Genomic DNA, 18,557 nt, shown 5'->3' on the forward strand with positions numbered 1-18,557 from the left:
TCAGAATAGGGGGGGGCATCCATGAGTGGTGGGGCAGAATGGCCGAATTCTGCTTCTCTGAACCTGGGACACCGGAGCTGAGACTCAGAAGCTTCCCTCACCACACCACAGCCTCTCAAATGTGGAGGCGGAGGGGATGGAAGCTTTAGACAACTCGTCTAGCTGAGGGGTGGTCATCAGTGGTGGGGCAACAGGAACGCTGACTCCAGAGAGAGGCAGCTGCAGCGGGTCTGGACACGAAGTGGAACCACACGCTGAGGTAACTCATTTATGGGACGCTTAAGTTACCCTCATACAAATTTGTTACTTGGGGGGCTATGAATGGAAAAGAATAGTGTGCAGTGAACGATTACTTGACTGGTTGTGAAGGAGGGGCTTTCCTGAGACACGAGGGAGCTTGTACCTTCCTTGGCAGAATCTGACAGCTTCTCGAATTTCTGGCAGCACGACTGACGGTGGAGCTCTGCCTGCTTCACGTCTTTGCCCTTAATCCGTGCCTTGTCCAGAGCTCTGCTGGCATTTTCAAAGTCCACAAGAGCTCTGGCTCTCCTGTACAGAAGGTCCTACAAATTAATGCAAACACAGGTAAGCAAGCAGAAAACCTCATCCAACACTGGGAAACTCATGACTGGGCAGCACTGTGTCAGGGTGTAGAATCGTTATTGTTCTTCTAGTTTAACTTCCCAGTGCTTGTTTGCATCACCTATGTACATGTAATTGTTCAGAGTTTTTCAGTAATTACAGAACAGTTGCTTCTGTTTTTTTTCTAGAAATATCTGTTTTTTGAGACTTCTTTACAGGTTAGTTGTTATCAATGGAATTTTGTTATGTCTAGTCTGACCATGACTAATTTTTTCTCTCTGTTCTAGTAACACTTCATTAAACAGCCATGAGCAACACATTTTTATGCCTCATTCCTAACTTCCTTTGGATCATCAGGATCCAACAGCAAACAGAAATAGGACAATCAGCTCCTCAAATGCCCCCCCCCATTGAAACAAGCCTGATATACTCCTTGACTGGCCAGTCCTCTCATGTCCCAGTGACCTTAACCAGCTGCGGGTGAATTGGCAGCCCCAGACCGTCTCCACCTCAGTGCAGAGCCTCTAAAGGAAAGCTCCACTACACTTCCTCACTCGTCAAGAAGGCACTCTTCCTGAGGCGATGGGAGTATGCAAGGCCCTCGAGTGACTTCCTACAGGAGCACCGGCCAGTGTTCTGTCTGGCTGCATCAATGCGTGGCAGGGGATCCAACCGCAAGACAGTAAGGACAGAGAGATCTGCCGAGAGCACGTTACCTTGGCCGCCTGTATGTCCCTCACATAGTATTTCAACAGCTCCGTCAGCTTCAAGTCCTCGTCACTGGACACTCTTCCTTCGATCTTCTGCAGATCAGGAGTGAGAGGGAGCAGAAAGACAACACAGCGGTGAAAGGAAGTTATGCCTTGTGATTACGCCAGCTACAAGTTCATTGATCACACCCAGGCATGAATGTTTGATATCGAGGTGAGCTGCATAAAAGAGCAACACCACATCTCACCGTGAGAGGATACAGACCAATCGACCTTGCCTGGTGTCTGCACCTGCACCACATCCCACCTCGGCACTCCTCGGCCTCCTGTCCCAACACCCTTCGTGCCCACCAGATTTACAAACCACCTGCTCCACATTGACAGATCAGTACTGTGCAGATATCATATAGATATAGAAGCATAGGCCTTTGGACAGTACTGTGGGAATCGCCAATCTCCCATGCTCCAGCGAATAGGTACATAGCCTGGTCAGTAGTAACTCATGCCCTCTAGTCTTGGCAACATCCTTGTAAATATTTTCTCACCTCTTCAGCTCAAGGCCAGTTGGGGATGGACAGTAAATGCCAGCATGGCTGGCAAAAGGCAAATTCCACGATCTCAGAACAGGCAAAATAAGACAATAATGCACCAAGGATGATGACCAGGGGTGTGGGAAATCTGGACCATCACTACTAATTCCAATTTAGAGTAGAAAATTAAAATATGAAAGTGAATTTATCAGAGTGTACTACTCTGTGATTCATTTTCTAGCAGGCACCCACAACAGATACAAAGAAACACAATAAATCAATGAAAAATAAATCAAACATGGATAAACAACCGATGTGCAGGAGACACAGAGTGCAAACACAACCAAGTGAACAGTAATAAATAACACTGAGGACATGAGCTGTAGAGCCTTGAAAGTGAGTCCAACAGATTGTGGAATCAGTTCAGAGTTGGGCGAGCGAAGTTATCCACGCTGGTTCAGGGGCCGGATGGTTGAAGAGTAATAACTGTTCCTGAACCTGGTGGTGTGGGACCTACAACTACTGTACCCCCTTCCTGATAGCACCAGCAAAATCAGAACGTGGCCTGGGGAGGGTCGCTGAAGATGGATGCTGCTTTCTTGCGGCAACCTAGGAGCTACGCTTAACCTAAAGACCACATTAACTACCTTCTTTTGCTTTGTATCCAATACACAGCACCAAGGGTTAATGTTAAGGGACGTCCATTGAGACCTCTGCCACCTTGCAGCTCACTATGAACCTCGGCTTACTAGAACTGATCATTAATTTCCAAATCAAAGGGAAAGAGGGCCAGTGTAGTGCGTGGAAACATACACAACTCACAACCACCGACAAAGTGTTGGGGCTCACTTTAAGAGGCTGGTCCGATGTGATGATGTAATGACAGATTTTTTTTACCGCATTTTTATGTTCTGTGTTTGGCTGGCAGTAAATGAGTTGTAATGGTTCCCCTTAAACTTAAAACGCTTTTGCCATTTGTTGCGAAAACCTGCATGGCTGACCCCAGTGCTCTAGGACAATTTCAGAGTTATTCAACATGTCAGCCAATGCAGAAGTTGAAACCGCTGGAGTTTTGGGATCAAAATGCTGTCGCTTGGCTTGTGCAAGCTGGAACCCAGTGCACGCTGCAAGAAATCTCCGTGGATGACACCAGACCTTACTACATAATAGCATCGCTCAGTAGTTCCACAGCAACGAGTGGTGAGTCTGCTTGAACACCCACCTGAACGTGACAACTATCGCCTGCTGAAGGCCCACCCATTAGACTTTCGGACCATTGAAGTCTGAGTCACCAAACAGTTGCTCTCCTCATCTAGCCTTGGGGATGCTGGAGCTAATGGACCACACGTTGTCTCTCCCGGGAAACTGCCATCCTTGTTTTATTTTTAAAGAACTCTTCATGCAGCAAATGCCTGATCCCGTTCGCATAGCCCTCGTTAATGGACCCATGAAGGACTAAAGGGAGCTTGCTAAAATGGCTGAGTCCCCCCCTCAGTCTGGCAGAGGTGTATATTTCCTTGCCAGGTCAGCAGGGTTGCTAACACACACACACACACCATGGCTGTGGAACAGACAACACCGGGTCTGTGTTTTTACCACGCCCCCCCTGGTACCAACACCAGAAGTGCTGACCATCTTGCAGCTTCGACAGTGGAGCACATCAGAGATCTGTGAACATGGTGGGCTCCAGCTGCCAATGTCGTGTACTAATCACAAGGCAAAGAGTAATAAACTTCTATGGTGGCTGCAGACTGTAGCAGGATCCTGGCTTAGAGTGTGTCAGAGGACAACGTTACACATGAGATTTCAGCTTGGCTAAAGTGGCTAAACCTTTGCTTGGTGCAGATTTCCTGTGTGCCCAAGGACTAGTTGATCTTAACAACTGCCAGCTTGGGGACGACAAGGACTCTGGGCCGTTATCCTGCTCCCCCAGTAAGCTCCCCACAACGACTGTCAAGCGCACACATCACTGTAAGGAAGTTTACTCGACTGCTGGGTATTGCCAAATATCACCAAGCCCACATTCTCCACTAGTCACAAAACATGGGGTGGAGCCACAATTGGCCCACCAGTCCAGGCTTGTGTGCACAGACTGGACCCAGGAAAGCTGGCAACCACGAAGGCAGAGTTTGCCAACATATAACGGCTCGGCGTTGTACGCAGGTCAAGTAGTCCTTGGGCTTTACCCCCTCCCCCACCCCCCACATGGTCCTAAGCTTGAAGATGGTCACCTCCCATGTGGTGACTGCAGATGCCTTAACGAGGTCACCATCCCCAAATGTTATCCTGTCCCACACATCCAAGACTTTTCAGCACGTTTAGCCAGAAAGTTGTTTTTTTTTTCTGAAGTTGACTTAGTGTGCTCAGAGGGGACATTCCCAAAACAGAAATGAAACAAGAGATTCCATCGTTACCAGCAGTTTCTTCCTCTTCTTGTTTTTCTTCCATCTTTTGGCCTCTAAGTTTCTGAACATGCAGTTTGGGCTGAAAAATGCAGCACAGACCTTCCGACGGCTGATGGACTCTGCATTAAAAGACTTGGATTTTGCTTTGTTTACCTGGATGACATACCTGTTGCCAGTGCATCCCACAAACCTGTGCCGAACATGTCCCTACCTTAGAACTACCTAGGCTTACCCATAGCCCTCTATTTTTCCAAGCTCCATGTACCTATCCAGGAGTCTCTTAAAAGACCCTATTGTATCCGCCTCCACCACTGGCAGCCCATTCCACACACTCACCACTCTACGTTAAAAAAACTTACCCCTGACATCTCCTCTATACCTACTTCCAAGCAACTTAAACCTGTGTCCTCTCGTGATAGCCATACCAGCCCTGGGAAAAAGCCTCTGACTATCCACACGATCAATGCCTCTCATCATCTTGTACATCTCTGTCAGGTCACCTCTCATCCTCCGTCGCTCCAAGGAGAAAAGGCCGAGTTCACTCAACCTATTCTCATAAGGCATGCTCCCCAATCCAGGCAACGTCCTTGTAAATCTCCTCTGCACCCTTATAGTATGCTTAAAGGCAATTCCCCTAATTAAGTGTTTGACTGGTCAGTGGACATGACTAGAGCATCTGAGGACACTAAACAAATTCTATCCAATGCAACTCTATGGTGCATCTGCTCCCTAATGCACTTACAGCCATCACTACTGGAGCCTCAGACCGTGCTGTGAGTATTGTGTGTGAACAGTTGGTCGGAGGCGTGAGGCAGCCACTCGCTGTCTTCCGCCGGCAGTTCTGTCCCCACGAAAGGAAGTACAGCACTTTTGACCGCGAGCTGCTCTATCTCTATCCATTTTCATTTTTTCGAGAGGGTCGCCATTTCACAGCGTTCATTGACCACAAACTCCTCGTACATGTGATGGCCAAAATATCACAGCCTTGGTCTGCATGGCAGCAACAACACCTGACATACATATCAAAATTCACAACTAATATACAACATATCTAAGGGAAAAATATTATCTTTCACAGCCAGCCATTGAGGACTACACATAGGGGCTGGCCATGCTGGCATGGCAGCCGATCAAGCTACTGACTCGTAATTCCAGGGGAGATTGTGCAGGGTAATGTAACTGGTGGAAACTTATGTAATTCACAACCACCAACATTGAGCTGGGGTTCACTTTAAGAGCTAGTGTCGGACGTGAAGGTTTCTACAAACATTATGTGCTACATTTGGTTGACAATAAAGTTAGTTGCTATGGTTTCACTGAAACTTAAAATGCCTCCTGCCATTTTTGTTTTTGTAAACTTACAGCAGCATAAAGTTGCTGCAGATTCATTTTTCTCCTCCCAATTTCAGATAAAGATCAGAACTACCCGTTACTGCATACCCTGTTACCGTGGCTACCCAACATAGATGTAAGCTAACCAGGTTAATAGTCACCCTTAAACCATTGGAAAACTATCCCACTAAATTGACCTGTGGAAAAACAGAATCTAAAGCTGCTGAAGCAAAGGATTGCCTCCCCTCCCCGTACTGACTGCACATTCCCCAAAGCTTCAGATATGCAAATACAAGTTAAATACAAGTCTAATTTTTGCCTCAACTTGGTAAACTTGAGCCAATGTATTTCAAATTAATGTTAAGTGGTCCTGTTGGAAGGAGTTGCTCCATTGATAAAGGAAGATCATAGCAGAGTCAGCAGTCTCTAACTGGGGACTGCGATACCTATTCTGGGTGCAAAGTGATACACAAGTTATTGGCAAGCAGAATTACAGCACGCAAGCGTCAGCACAACAGCGCTTTCTTAGAATTTGCACAGATTTGGCACATCACCCAATACTCTGACAATCACAGAGTATCCTAACTGGATGCATCACAGCCCGGTATGGAAACGCCGTTGCCCAGCAATGAAGTGTCTATATGGTGGATACGGCCCAGTCCATTGCTGGCAAAACCCTCCCCATCGTTGAGTACATTTTCACGGAACGCTACCACAAGAAAGCACCACCTATCATCAAGGACACCAATCATCCAAGGCCATGATCTCTTCTCATTTCTGCCATTGGGGAGGAGGCACAGGTTCAGGAACAGTTGCTACCCTTCAACCATCAGGGTCCTGAACCAGTGTGGATAGCTTCACTCACCCCAACACTGAACTGATTCCACAACCTACAGACTCACTGTCAAGGACTCAACTCATGTTCTTAGTACTATTTTTTAAATTTCTTACTGAAATGGTTCATCCTTTTTTGCACATTGGATATTTGTCAGTATTTGCCATTTATAGTTTTTCCATAAAACTATTTCTTTACTTTCCTGTAAATTCCTGCAAGAAAACAAATCTCGAAGTAGTATATGGTGGCATATATGTACTTTGTTAATAGCTTTACTCTGAATTGATTCAAGAGAGTAATGATCAGTAGGTAGATCTGTATTCAGAACAGTTGCAGCTGGCATACATTCGCCATGAGTACTCTGAACTGTGGGAAGGACCCAGAGACACATGGCTCCTGTTCCCATGATCCAGGACAACACTAATACACTGGGGTGCTCCGATCTTTACACTGGGGACGGCGCAATAGTGTAGCAGTTAGTGTAACATTAATACAGTGCCGGCTGTAAGACCAGGGTTTGTACGTTCTCCCTTGCGATGCATGCGTTTCCTCTCAGTGCTCTGCTTCCCTCCCACATTCCAAAGAGGTACGTTTACCATTAGTAAGTTGTGGCTACGCTTTGCCAGCAGCATGGAACACTTGTGGGGAGCCCAGTACAATCCTTGATTTGACACAAATGATGCATTTCAGGGTACGTTTCAATGTTTTAACGGCAGCAATGAAACAATTTCTATCTGCCCTTTTCTCACTTAGTACTTAAAGAATCCAGACTTACCCTAAGCTTTTCGAACAGCTCAGCAAGTTTTACGTAGTGACTGGAAAATTAAAAAGAAAGGCTTTGAATTAAACAATGGCTTCAGGCTCCCTGCTTGATTTCTCTTCAGGAGCAGCCAGAGTTGTCTGGGAATCTCAGAGAGAACACAAACACAGAAACTAAGGCGAGGTAGAGCTGGCCTGCATCCTGGCACCTCACAGCTTCGATGCACCCCTTGTACAAAACGCACCAAAGTAACCTGTCGAAGCATCTGACGGGACTGCCCACGTCACCACCCGGGGGTGACTGCAGACAGCAGCATCTCTGCACAATACACCTCCCCGTCTGGCCGTGTGTCCCCACAAGCCATTCTAACTTGGGAGCCTCGGGGCAAATCTGTTGTCATACAGGCTCCTGCAGCTTACCATGCCACAGGACGGGCACTAAGGGTTTGTACGTTCTCCCTGTGACCGCGTGGGTTTCCTCCTGGTGCTCTGGCTTTCTCCCACGTTCCAAAGACGTACGATTAGGATGAGTGAGATTTGGCATGCTATGTTGACTCTGTTGGGAATCCCACAAGACCATAAAGCACAGTAGCAGAATTAGGCCATTTGGCCCATTAAGTCTACTTCACCATTCCATCATGGGTGATTTATTATCCCTCTCAACCCCATTCTCCTGCCTTCTCCCCATAACCTTTGACGCCCTTAATAATGAAGAACCTATCACCTTCTGTTTGAAATATATTCAATGACAAGGCCTCCACAGCCATCTGAGGTAATGAATTCTGCAGATTCACCACCTTCTGGCTAAAGAAATTTCTCCTCATCTCTGCTCGAAAGGGATCTCCTTGAATTCGGAGGCTGTACCCTCCACTATAGGAAAGATCTCCACACACACTCCATCTTGGCCTTTCAATATTCAGTAAGTTTCAATGAGATCCCTCCTCATTCTACTAGATTCCACCGACTACAGGCCCAGAGCCGTCCAATGTTCATCGTGTTAACCCTTTCATTCCTGGCATCATTCTCATGAACCTCTTCTGGACCCTCTCCAGTGCCAGCTCATCCTTTCTTAGATAAACTGCTCACCATATCTGATAAAGCCTCAACATTACATCCTTGCTTTGATATTTTAGTCCCAAAAGGAAAAAGCACAACCAGTGTGTGTGCACATGGAAGTACTCACTTGGTCAAGGGAGACTTTCCTTCCACACTAAGCTCGTTGAAGGAGGCAGATAAGTGGATGTAGTCATCAGAGACATCTGAGAGAAACAGATACAGCTTCCATCAACTCAAAAATAAGTACTTATACTGTATTTAATATAACTATTTATTTACTACTATTGGTCAAATACCATTAATTGCAGCTGGCCAATCTGAACTTACTTTTGTGAGTTTTTGTCATTTTTTCTGCTTTTAGTGCAGAGTCTTTAATTTTGGTTCCATATTCTACAAGGAATATCTTCTCATGTTCAAAAAATTCATCGATATCCTGCACAAGATCAGAATTATAAAAAGTTACTTAGCGCACAACTTTAAATGCTATGAAAGGTCACTATTCCAACCTCTCTGCCCCACACAAGCAATCTTTCAGCTTATCTCTTTAAATCTTTGTTTTAAATCCCTTCTTCCCTCATGTACTTATCCAAGTTAGTTTAATATAGACGTAACATTCACCTAAAACCATATCCTGGCACACTCTTTATTCTTGCAGCTACCACCAGGCAAGAGGTACAGAAGCCTCAAGTCCCACACCACCATGTTCAAGAACAGCTGCTTCCCTTTGACTGGTCAGTGTTTGACCCAACTTTAATCACTACCTCACGATAGTACACTTCAGTCACATTTTACTACAATGGAATTGTTTGTGAATGGAGCCAAGATGGTGCTCAGCTGGGGCCTAAGTGAACAATGAACAACCTTCTCTCGGTCAACGCATCTCACAGATGCTTGCTTCATTCTCTCCGTCCTTCAGCTTTGGCAGCTTCAGGCTTGCTAGGTTTCTAACCTCTCCAGTTCTTCGACCTAACACATTGGCCCTGCCTTTCTCTCCAGACGTCACCCGACACGTTGCCCCCAACATTCTCTCCATTTACAAATTCCTGCTTTCCACCACTTCAAATATTGCCTAAATCCCAAATTCACAAATGTTTCTTCTGTAAAACAGAAGTGTCCACGACGAGGCCACTCTCAGGTTGCAGGAACAACACCTCATATTCCATCTGGGTGGCCTCCGACCTTACAGCATGAATATCAATTTCTCTTAACTTCCAGTAATTTCTCCTCCCTCCCCTTCTCTTTTTCCTTTCCCCATCCTGGCTTCCTCTTACCCCTGTCTCTTCATCTGCTCAACCTCTCTCTGGTGCCTCTCCTTCTCCCACAGTCTGTTCTTCTCTCCTGTTAAGATTCCTCCTCCCTCACCACCTATCACAATCCAGCTTCTCACTTCATCCCCCTCACCTATCGCCTGCTATTTTGTATTCCTTCCCCTCCAACCGCACCCTTCTATTCTGGCTTCTTCCCCCTTCGTTTCCAGCCCCAATGAAGGGTCTCGACCCAAGATGTTGACCGTGGATGCTGCCTGACCTGCTGAGTTCCTCCAGGTGGCGGTGTGGAGGTGCGCGTGCATTACTTTTATTTCCAACATCTGCAGAACTTTGACAGTGTCCAGTTACCTTGGCCCCAGAGACAAGGACTTCATCAGCAGTCTTCATCATGCTCTTTAAAAAGCCACCAAACATCTCCTTAGTATTTTTCCTGCGGACACTCAGCTGAAGAGGAAAGAGGAGAGGCAGATTAATTGGCGAGTCTTTTTTTTTTAAAAAGAGGGTACTTCTCTTTCCCAAAGGGAGCACCAAGCACTTTATGGGGAAACAGGTGAAGGTGCCACTATTTGGTTCCATTCCATTCTTACAGATGACCACATGTTGTTCCCCTCCCCACCTCATAAATTGGAGTGTGCACAAAAATTCACTCGATATGGTAACAATACCTTCACCGTAATGTGACGAATGACATCAAATCACTCAAAGTACAAGAAAGAAGAGTTAGTAAGTGTAGAGCGGGAGTGTGAGCAGTTTTGACATCTGTAGGAATGAGCGCACGAGTGCAAGGACTGTTGAACCTGATACTGTTGGCTTTCATGCCTATAGTACAGTGCAGAAGTCTCGATGGATATATAGCTAGGGTGCCTGAGGCTTTTGCACAGCACTGTAGTAATTTTATGTTTCGCACTGTACTGCCACCACAAAAAAAAACTAATTTCATGACATATGTGAGTGATGATAAACTTGATTGTGATAGGGTCTCTATTGTGGAAGGGGGCAAAGTGGTCATGGTTGGGAAAAGGAGAAGGGGAAGGGAGAGGGGAGGGAGTGGGAAGCGCCAGAGAGATATTATGCAAAGATCAGTAAATCAATTGTTTGGAATCAAATGACCTTGTCTGATGTCTCAGGGCTGGGTGTGTCTGCACCTGCACCAACTTTACCCCCTCCCCCCACTGTCCCCGGGACCTCTGTCATCAGTCTCTCACCCCTCCTGTGACACTCCTCCCTCACTGTTCCCAACACCCTTTGCTCCCCCCAGATTTATAAACTTGTTCTCCACTCCACATTAACAAATACAGTACTGTGCAAAAGTCTCAGGCACCCTAGCTATACGTGTGTCTAAGGCTTTTACACAGTTCTGTATGTTGGGTGTCTGCAACCTAAGATCGTACTGGCTAGTAAGTTGTTCAGATGCTAAGTTGGTGTTGGAAACATGCCACACTTGCCCAGCACATCCTCGAACTGTGATGGCCATTGATGCAAACTTCACATTTCAACATACATGTGACAAATGAAACTAAACCTTTACCTCTACCTGGATTTTCCTCAAGCCGAACTCTCTCCTATCCACAATTTATTCTATGATTTGCCACAGCAAAGAGCAACAGGGGTGTACCTGCTCTTGCATGCAAGAGGACATTGGTCCCATCGTGCCTGTACTAGTCTAGAAAGCTGCCTATTTACCCCACATTTGCTCTCCTTTTTTCCATTAAGAACCCAAAGCGACTGTAGCCATCAGAATTGCAACAAGCCACTGAGCTGAAGGTTGCTCCCACATCCCATCGCTTTTGCCAATTACTGCAAGGATCACCTGGTAGTTTCTCTTCAGTTACTCCCATCATCAAATCCCTTCTTAACCTTCTCTGCCTCAATAACCCCCAACTCAGCTTCCCTACAACCCCTTTCCCATCGCTCTGAATTTATTTGCTGTTTTCCCTGAGCCCTTGGCGTTGTTCCTCAATCTGATGACCAGAATAGAATGAAGAACTCTATAAGTTACTGATTTAACGAAAAACTGCCTTGTGACATTCGTGTCACTTCTCAAGTTTTGCCTTTACATCCACTGCATTAATTTTTCAGCAGTCGCTCACAGCCCATCAGCACCAGGTCTAGAAAAGTAGCAGTCACCAGGAAAGTTAGAACTGAGGCCTTGCACCTCAAGTTATGGAAACTAGCTCCCAGGTGACCCTACTGTAGAATAATTTCCTCCACACCCACTTCCCCTCCTCCAGCCAACTCTAAATCGAAGTACTTAACGTTCCTTCAATTGTACAGCTTTGGAACCCTATCATGATCTACACTTGGTGGCTACCTTATTAGACAGCTGCTCGTTAATGTAGCATCTAATCAGCCAATCATGTGGTAGCAACTCAATGTATGAAGTCATGATGAAGAGGTTCAGCTGTTCAGACCGAATATCAGAATGGGGAAGAAATGTGATCTGTGGAATGATTGTTGGTGCCAGATGGGGTGGTTTGAGTATCTCAGGAGCTGCTGATCTCCATACACTTCCACACACTTCAGTCTCTAGAGGTTACAGAGCATGGTGTGAAAAGCAAAGACAAACATCCAATGAGTGGCAGCTCTGTGGATGAAAATATCTTGCTCATGAAAGAGAACGGCCAGACTTGTTCAAGCTGAGGGGAAGGCAACAGTAGCCCAAATAACCACACATTACAACCGTGCTGTGCAGAAGAGCATCTCTGAATGCACAACACATCGAACCTTGAAGCGGATGGGCTACAGCAGCAGAAGACCATGAACACACACTCAACAGCTTCTTCCCCTTTCCTATCAGATTTCTGAATGGACAATGAACCAACCCATGAATACAACCTCACTATTCTTCCTGTCTATTTAAACAATTTATTCTTAAATATACATTTCCTCTTGCAATTTATAATATTTTTTGTGCATCGCACTGCACTGCTGCCAGAAAACAACAAATTCCACGACAGATCAGTGATAGTAAACCTGATTCTGAACCAATGGGCAGACTGCACTGGGATTGATTTGTTATTGTCACAGACGTAGAGATGGGCTTGTTTTGCATTCTGTTCCTACAAATCAATTCATTCCACAGTGCATTGGAGCAGTGTAAAGAGACAACTACAGAATGCAACAGGTACGGATGGAGTGAACTTCAAGCAGACAATAGGGTGCAGGTCATAAAGGGGTTGATAGTGAGGTGAAGAGTACATTCTGTCAGGACAGCAGAAGGGGGTCATTGGCTGCAGTCTCCCAACATGGCAGGATTTGTAACCGCTCAAGAGTGGCCACTTTATTAGACACAGGAGGTACCTAATAAAGTGACCATTGATTACAACTTCTAGGACAAAGAAGCTGGCAGGAAAACCCATTGCGGACATTACCCAACTTAAACTGCCATTTAAAGCTGGACTATTAAAACAAAACAAAACCCCACACCTGCCTAGAAGACTCTTACTCCTGATCAGCCATTCTAGTTAGGCCCCCAACACCCCCTTTGAACCATTACCCTCATCACCGCACTGTAAACATTTAAAAACACTTTTTATAAAGCTGTTTATACTGTAAATACATGCCAGTACTTGAACGCATATCTGCACTTCTAACTATTTATACAACACTTCATAACTGTTGAACGTTGTTGGTCAAGGCCTGACCAACGTACCACATCAAATAACTGATAGGCAAATGTAAGTGACAGATCTTATCCCAGGGAACCATTCAACATCAGAGGGGGTGGGTGGAGTTGGGAGATGATAAACCCTCCCTTCATCCCTCCTTCGTCTGCCTATCCACAACTGGACCAGCTTTACAGGAATCTGTGGCATCATTACACAGCCTCCAAGTTCTAATACACATTCCCTGCGATGCTGATCCAGGACAAAATGAGGCAGTTATAGACCTCACATCTGTGATCCACTGACATACAAGATATACAAGCAGAATGTGGCCATTCAGCCCATCAAGTCTGCTCCATCATTCTATCATGGCTCAACCTCTTTATCCTGCCTTCTCTCCATAACCCTGACTAACCAAGAACCTTTAAACCTCTGCTTTAAATATACACTATGACTGGACCTCCACCGCCGCCTGTGGCAATGAGTTCCACCCTCTGGCTGAAGAAATTCCTCATCTGTCTTAAAGGATGTCCTTCTATTCTGCAGTTTAAATTCCTGAAGACCAGACTGACAGATCCCAATTAGCTTCCAGCCACGGGACAATTGAAGAAAGAAAAATTCCTTACTTACATCCTGATCGTATTCCAGAAAAACATGGAAATTATGGTCGTTGGTCAGCACAGGATGGCTTGCTAGTCGCTGGAGGAACACCTCATGGTTGGAGACAGTCTTCTTAAAGACAGCCAGATACTCTCTGATCAATGAGACAAAAGACAGACATCTCAGGAGACATCGTACCAGATTGCAGGAGCAATAAATACCATAACAGACAGCAGGCCAGGGAAATAAGCAAACACTCATAACACAAAATATTAAATTCACCAAACCACTCTACTTTAAAAACAGACTGGCATCGCGTTCAGAAACTGCTGAAGTCTAGTGTTCAATAAATTCATTCGGCCAATGCAATCTTGATCGTTTCTCTGGGCATTAATCTCACCCTGCCAACTCCCTCTGGGCAACAGTCTAACCCAGTGGTTCCCAAAGTGGGTGATATCAACCCCTGGGGGTGGTGGGAGTTTCTGAGAGGCGATAAGGAGGGTGGTGGTGGAGGAGGGGGCACTCAGTAGCAAGGGGGCAGTTGAGGGGATTACAGGCGTAATTTATTAAATGAATTACTTATTATAAGCACTTGATTCTCAGTGATTACAATGATCACATAGTCACCTCATCTCTTGCTAACCCACTAATCTCTTGGACTTTGCTCAAAGTCCACTAGGTTGTTGAAAAGTAAGGTGACAGTTCTGTATTTAGCATATCATGAGTAATGGGGAATGAAGAAATGATGTTATTTCTGTGCATTATTGTTTCTCACTACTGCAGTACAGTAGTAGCTAGTACGATTCCAGTACTCTTATCACACAGTGTAACAATCCCTATGAATTAGGGTATGGTATCAATGGAGTATAGTTCAGAATCTGCATTTTCAAATGGTCTTGACTGGATTTCTCCGGGCCACAGCCCAACTGAGATATCTCTGCCCCACCTTATATACCTTCAGGCAGAGAGTCATGTTTCACCTGAGCTATGATGACGTCAGAACTTTTCTCTTTTATTGATTACAGCGCATGATGTTGGACTTCAACAATAAGTGATTTGTTATTGGTTGCTTACCCATAACAAAAATGGCAGAAACAGATCAAATGGAAAAAGTGTAGGCAGTATAGTGTGGGGTATCTGCAGTACAGGTCTATACCAGCACCAAGCACCCAAAAGCAGCCAATTTGCCTGTTGTGTAGAAAAGTTCTTTCAAAAGAGGCAATAAAACCATCCGGGCTCCTTGAACATTTGAAGAGAATTCACTCTGATAAAGCAAACAAGAACTTGGCTTATCTTCTGTCACTTTGTGAAAACTTTCAGAAACAGAAAACACTTGAAAATGTGTTTGCCAGTGTTTCACAACAAAACAATGGTGGCTTGCCTGCTTCATACAACATATCACTGCTAAATCCGGGAAGTCCCACCCAATTGAAGAACTGATTCTGCCAGCAGTAAGGGAGGTTCTGAGTACGGTTCAGACCAAACAATTAAAGCAATTGCACTCAGCAACAACTCTGTTCAAAGACAAATAGATGAAAAGTCTGAGAATTTGGTAACACATTGTGCAACATAGGACAACAGAGTTGCTCTGTAGTTGAATAAGCCACTTTGCCAGGCAACAAATCTTTGCTTCTTGGCCATGCTTGCTTCAGAGAAGATGAAAACATGATTCAAAAGTTGTAATTTGCAAGGGGACTAGAAACAGATGAAGTGAGTGTCAGTATTTTGGGTTTTTGAGCAATTTTTCAAAGAAGGCCATTCCACTCACCAACATTTTTTCTCGCTTGTGCAACAGATGGAGTACCATCAATGACAGAACGCCACCATGGGGTTAATACTTTCTTTTAAAAAAATGCCATACCTAACATACTTTCCATTCCATTCAGACATCGTGTCGCAAAAACTACCTAAGTGATCGACTGCACAAATCTTAAGATACTGTTATCACAGCGGCAAAGAAAATCAAGTCCCATGCTCTCAATTCTCAACCAGCATTGTATTGAGACTGAGGAACAATTTGAACGCTTGCTGTTTCACAAACAGTCAGATGGCTTGCAAAAGGCCTGAGATCCTTTTATCCACTCTTTGAAACTGATAACATTCTTTGGAGCCTCCAATGCTTCATTCAGTAATCAACTCAAGAATGTTAGGCATGACATTGTTTCTTTTATAGAATTATCAGTTTAATGAAATCAATCTTCAATTGCAAGGAAATGATGTGAATCTTATCAAAGTCAAATCAGTCCTCGCCACATTTCTGTCCAAGTTAACCCATTTAAATGCAACACCGGCTGTCACAACCTTTTCAAATTTTCGAGCCTCTGAGTTGGGGAAGAAAGAAATACCAGATAATCAGCTTCAAGTACACTGTGCCCACCTGGGTGAGCTGCAAAAAGACATGTCAGGGAGATTTCAGGATCTTCTCTCGATCCAGATTGGGTAATAAATCCATTCCTGAACACTGTAATGAGGAATTAACAGGAAGAACAAACTGTAGGAGCTGAAGCTAAAGTTAAAAAAAAATCACATCAAGACTTCTGGCCGCAGAAAGATATTTCTAAATGCTACGCTTCACTGTAGAAAATGGTCAAGATGTTTTTAATTGCCTTTTCAACATCATAATTAGTGGAGCATGGTTTCTGTGCAATTGCCCAACTTTGTTTCCATTGCAATGAAACAACATGCAAATTACTGAACGTGGGGATCTGAGATTCCTTCTGAACGACATTCAGCCAGATGTGGAGAAGCTGATATCACTTCACCAAGCCCATCCATTTCATTGAAAGGTGAAAAAGCAATGAAATAATGAATAGTTGGATAACTAATGCTCTAAAAATTGATGATTTTTTAACTGTAATGAAATATTTAAAACAATTAAAATTAGATTTGAATATTTTTTTTGCAAACTCACTGCTTTGAGTTTGCAGTTCCTATTTTCCTTTACTGTGTATCATAAATCAAAACTCTTTATAGTTATTATGTAATGGCCAGAAAGGGAGAGAGGTAATGTGGTCTGGGACCAAGGGGTCAGTAATCCGAAAATGTTTGGAAACCACTGGTCTAATCCCACCCCAACACTTCCTCTGGAGTTTAGACTAAACTCTTCTACCCCCCACCCCAGGCATTAGTCTAACCCCTCCACATGCCCCCCCACCAGGCATTTGTCCAACCCCTCCATACACCCACCTCTGGCCATTTGTCTAACTGCTCCAGAGCCCTCTCCAGGCATCAGTTAACCCCTCCACACCCCTTCCTCCGGGCATTAGTCTAGCCCCTCCACAGCACCCCCCACCAACCATTAGTCTAATCCCTCGAGGAATTAGTTTCTCAACCCTTCAACCCTTCCTCCAGTTTCCTCAAGGATTCCTCCAGTTCCTCGAGGAATTAGTCTAACCCCTCAACCTCTCAGCCACAAGAAACCAGTGGATGCAACCTCCGGTCAGCTTACGCCTCGAGCTCTTGCTTCATTTTACTGAACTCCTCCTTCGTCATGGATCCTTCCCCTTCTCCCAGCTTCTGCATCTTTTCCCTCGCAACGTCGAAGTCAGGCTTGGCAGGTGCTGGAGGAATCTACCATGGTGTCAGCAGAGAAAGGACAGGAGTCAACTCCAACAGAACTGTGGTCTCAGCACAGGCCATCTTTGTGTTTCATACCCAATCGGCCCAAGAACTACCACCCTTCACATTATCCTCTTCGCTCTGCACATACTTACCCGAGGACATGTCCTTCCCCAGACCCCCATTTCCTTTAACCGGTGGGTCCCCGCCTGACCATTAGCCAAGGTTGATGGGTCAGGTTGGGAACCCCCACTTAAACCAATGTCTTTAGCTAATGACTAAAACTTGCTTTCTCAAGGATAACCGAAGGCATGTGCCCATTTCAAAATGGATTGAAGGGAAGTCCTAAATCTGCTCCAGGTGGACCAGACCATCCAATATCCAATCACAACCTGCTGACCTACCCTTTGAGTTGGGGAAATTAAGCACACATTCATAACAAAGTGCACCAAGGCACTCAAATCTAGGGCAATATTCTTCTTTAAAGAAAGTTAAAGTACATGCATGCCAGTGTATAATTGCTTGAGATTAATATTCTTCAGAACAGAGAAACACAATAGAATCAATGAAAAACTGCACAGAGACTGATGAACAAAACTGGATGGCTTATTTCGGGAAAATGAGAACACGAGTACTGGAGTCCTTGAAAGTGAATCCATAGATTGTGGTCCAGGTTCAGGAGCCTGATGGCTGAAGAGTGATAACCTGGTGGTGTGGGACCCCAGGCTCCTGTACTGCCTACCTGATGGCAGCAGCAAGAAGAGAGCATGGCTTCGATAGTGGTGGTCAGATGCTCTGCCCACCTTCAGTTCCCTCACCCAACTTAAGCCTCGTCCAATCTTTACAGCTGAAGTTGGCCACCAGTTGTTCCAGAGGGGACCTTGGATTTCCTTCAGTGAGTGAAGAAATAGTTCCAATGTCACTCTTCGTATGCCCACATTCTCACTAGCATCAAACCCTTGTACCATTTTAGCTCAAAACTGAACTTTCTGGAAAATCTCAAGTCAGGCTGCATCTATGGAAGGAGGAGCAGAGAACTGTAAAGAGAGAAAAAGAGTTAAAGATGTCATACTGGAAACACAGATCAAAGTTCTGGGGATTCAACCTCACAGAAAGTGCTTGACTGGTTGAGTATTTCCTCAACTTTCTGTCTTTGTTTTAGATTTCCAACACCTGCGTTTTATTTTTAATCTTCACTTTCAACTCCTCAATAAGAATTAGCACTCAACCCACTAAACTCTAGAGCAGTGGTGGAGTTTGCAGAAGACGATACAATTAAATCCCAAACTGGTATCATTTCTATATCTGCAATATATA

General features: G+C 44.9%; 1 protein-coding gene across 1 annotated transcript in view; it reads right to left on the reverse strand.

Moving 5' to 3' along the window:
* Positions 1-18,557, reverse strand: part of snx5 (sorting nexin 5) — a 72,901-nt gene that overhangs the window by 13,391 nt on the left and 40,953 nt on the right. Inside the window, exons 4-11 of the mRNA XM_059986436.1 lie at positions 17,131-17,252; positions 13,713-13,836; positions 9,826-9,921; positions 8,537-8,642; positions 8,337-8,412; positions 7,170-7,209; positions 1,299-1,385; positions 404-563 (exon numbers count right to left, since the gene is read on the reverse strand). Of these exons, the coding sequence (XP_059842419.1) occupies positions 404-563; positions 1,299-1,385; positions 7,170-7,209; positions 8,337-8,412; positions 8,537-8,642; positions 9,826-9,921; positions 13,713-13,836; positions 17,131-17,252 (811 nt within the window). The remainder of the gene's footprint in view (positions 1-403; positions 564-1,298; positions 1,386-7,169; positions 7,210-8,336; positions 8,413-8,536; positions 8,643-9,825; positions 9,922-13,712; positions 13,837-17,130; positions 17,253-18,557) is intronic.

The sequence above is a fragment of the Hypanus sabinus genome, chromosome 12 (assembly GCF_030144855.1).
Source record: "Hypanus sabinus isolate sHypSab1 chromosome 12, sHypSab1.hap1, whole genome shotgun sequence".
Taxonomy (NCBI): Eukaryota; Metazoa; Chordata; class Chondrichthyes; order Myliobatiformes; family Dasyatidae; genus Hypanus; species Hypanus sabinus.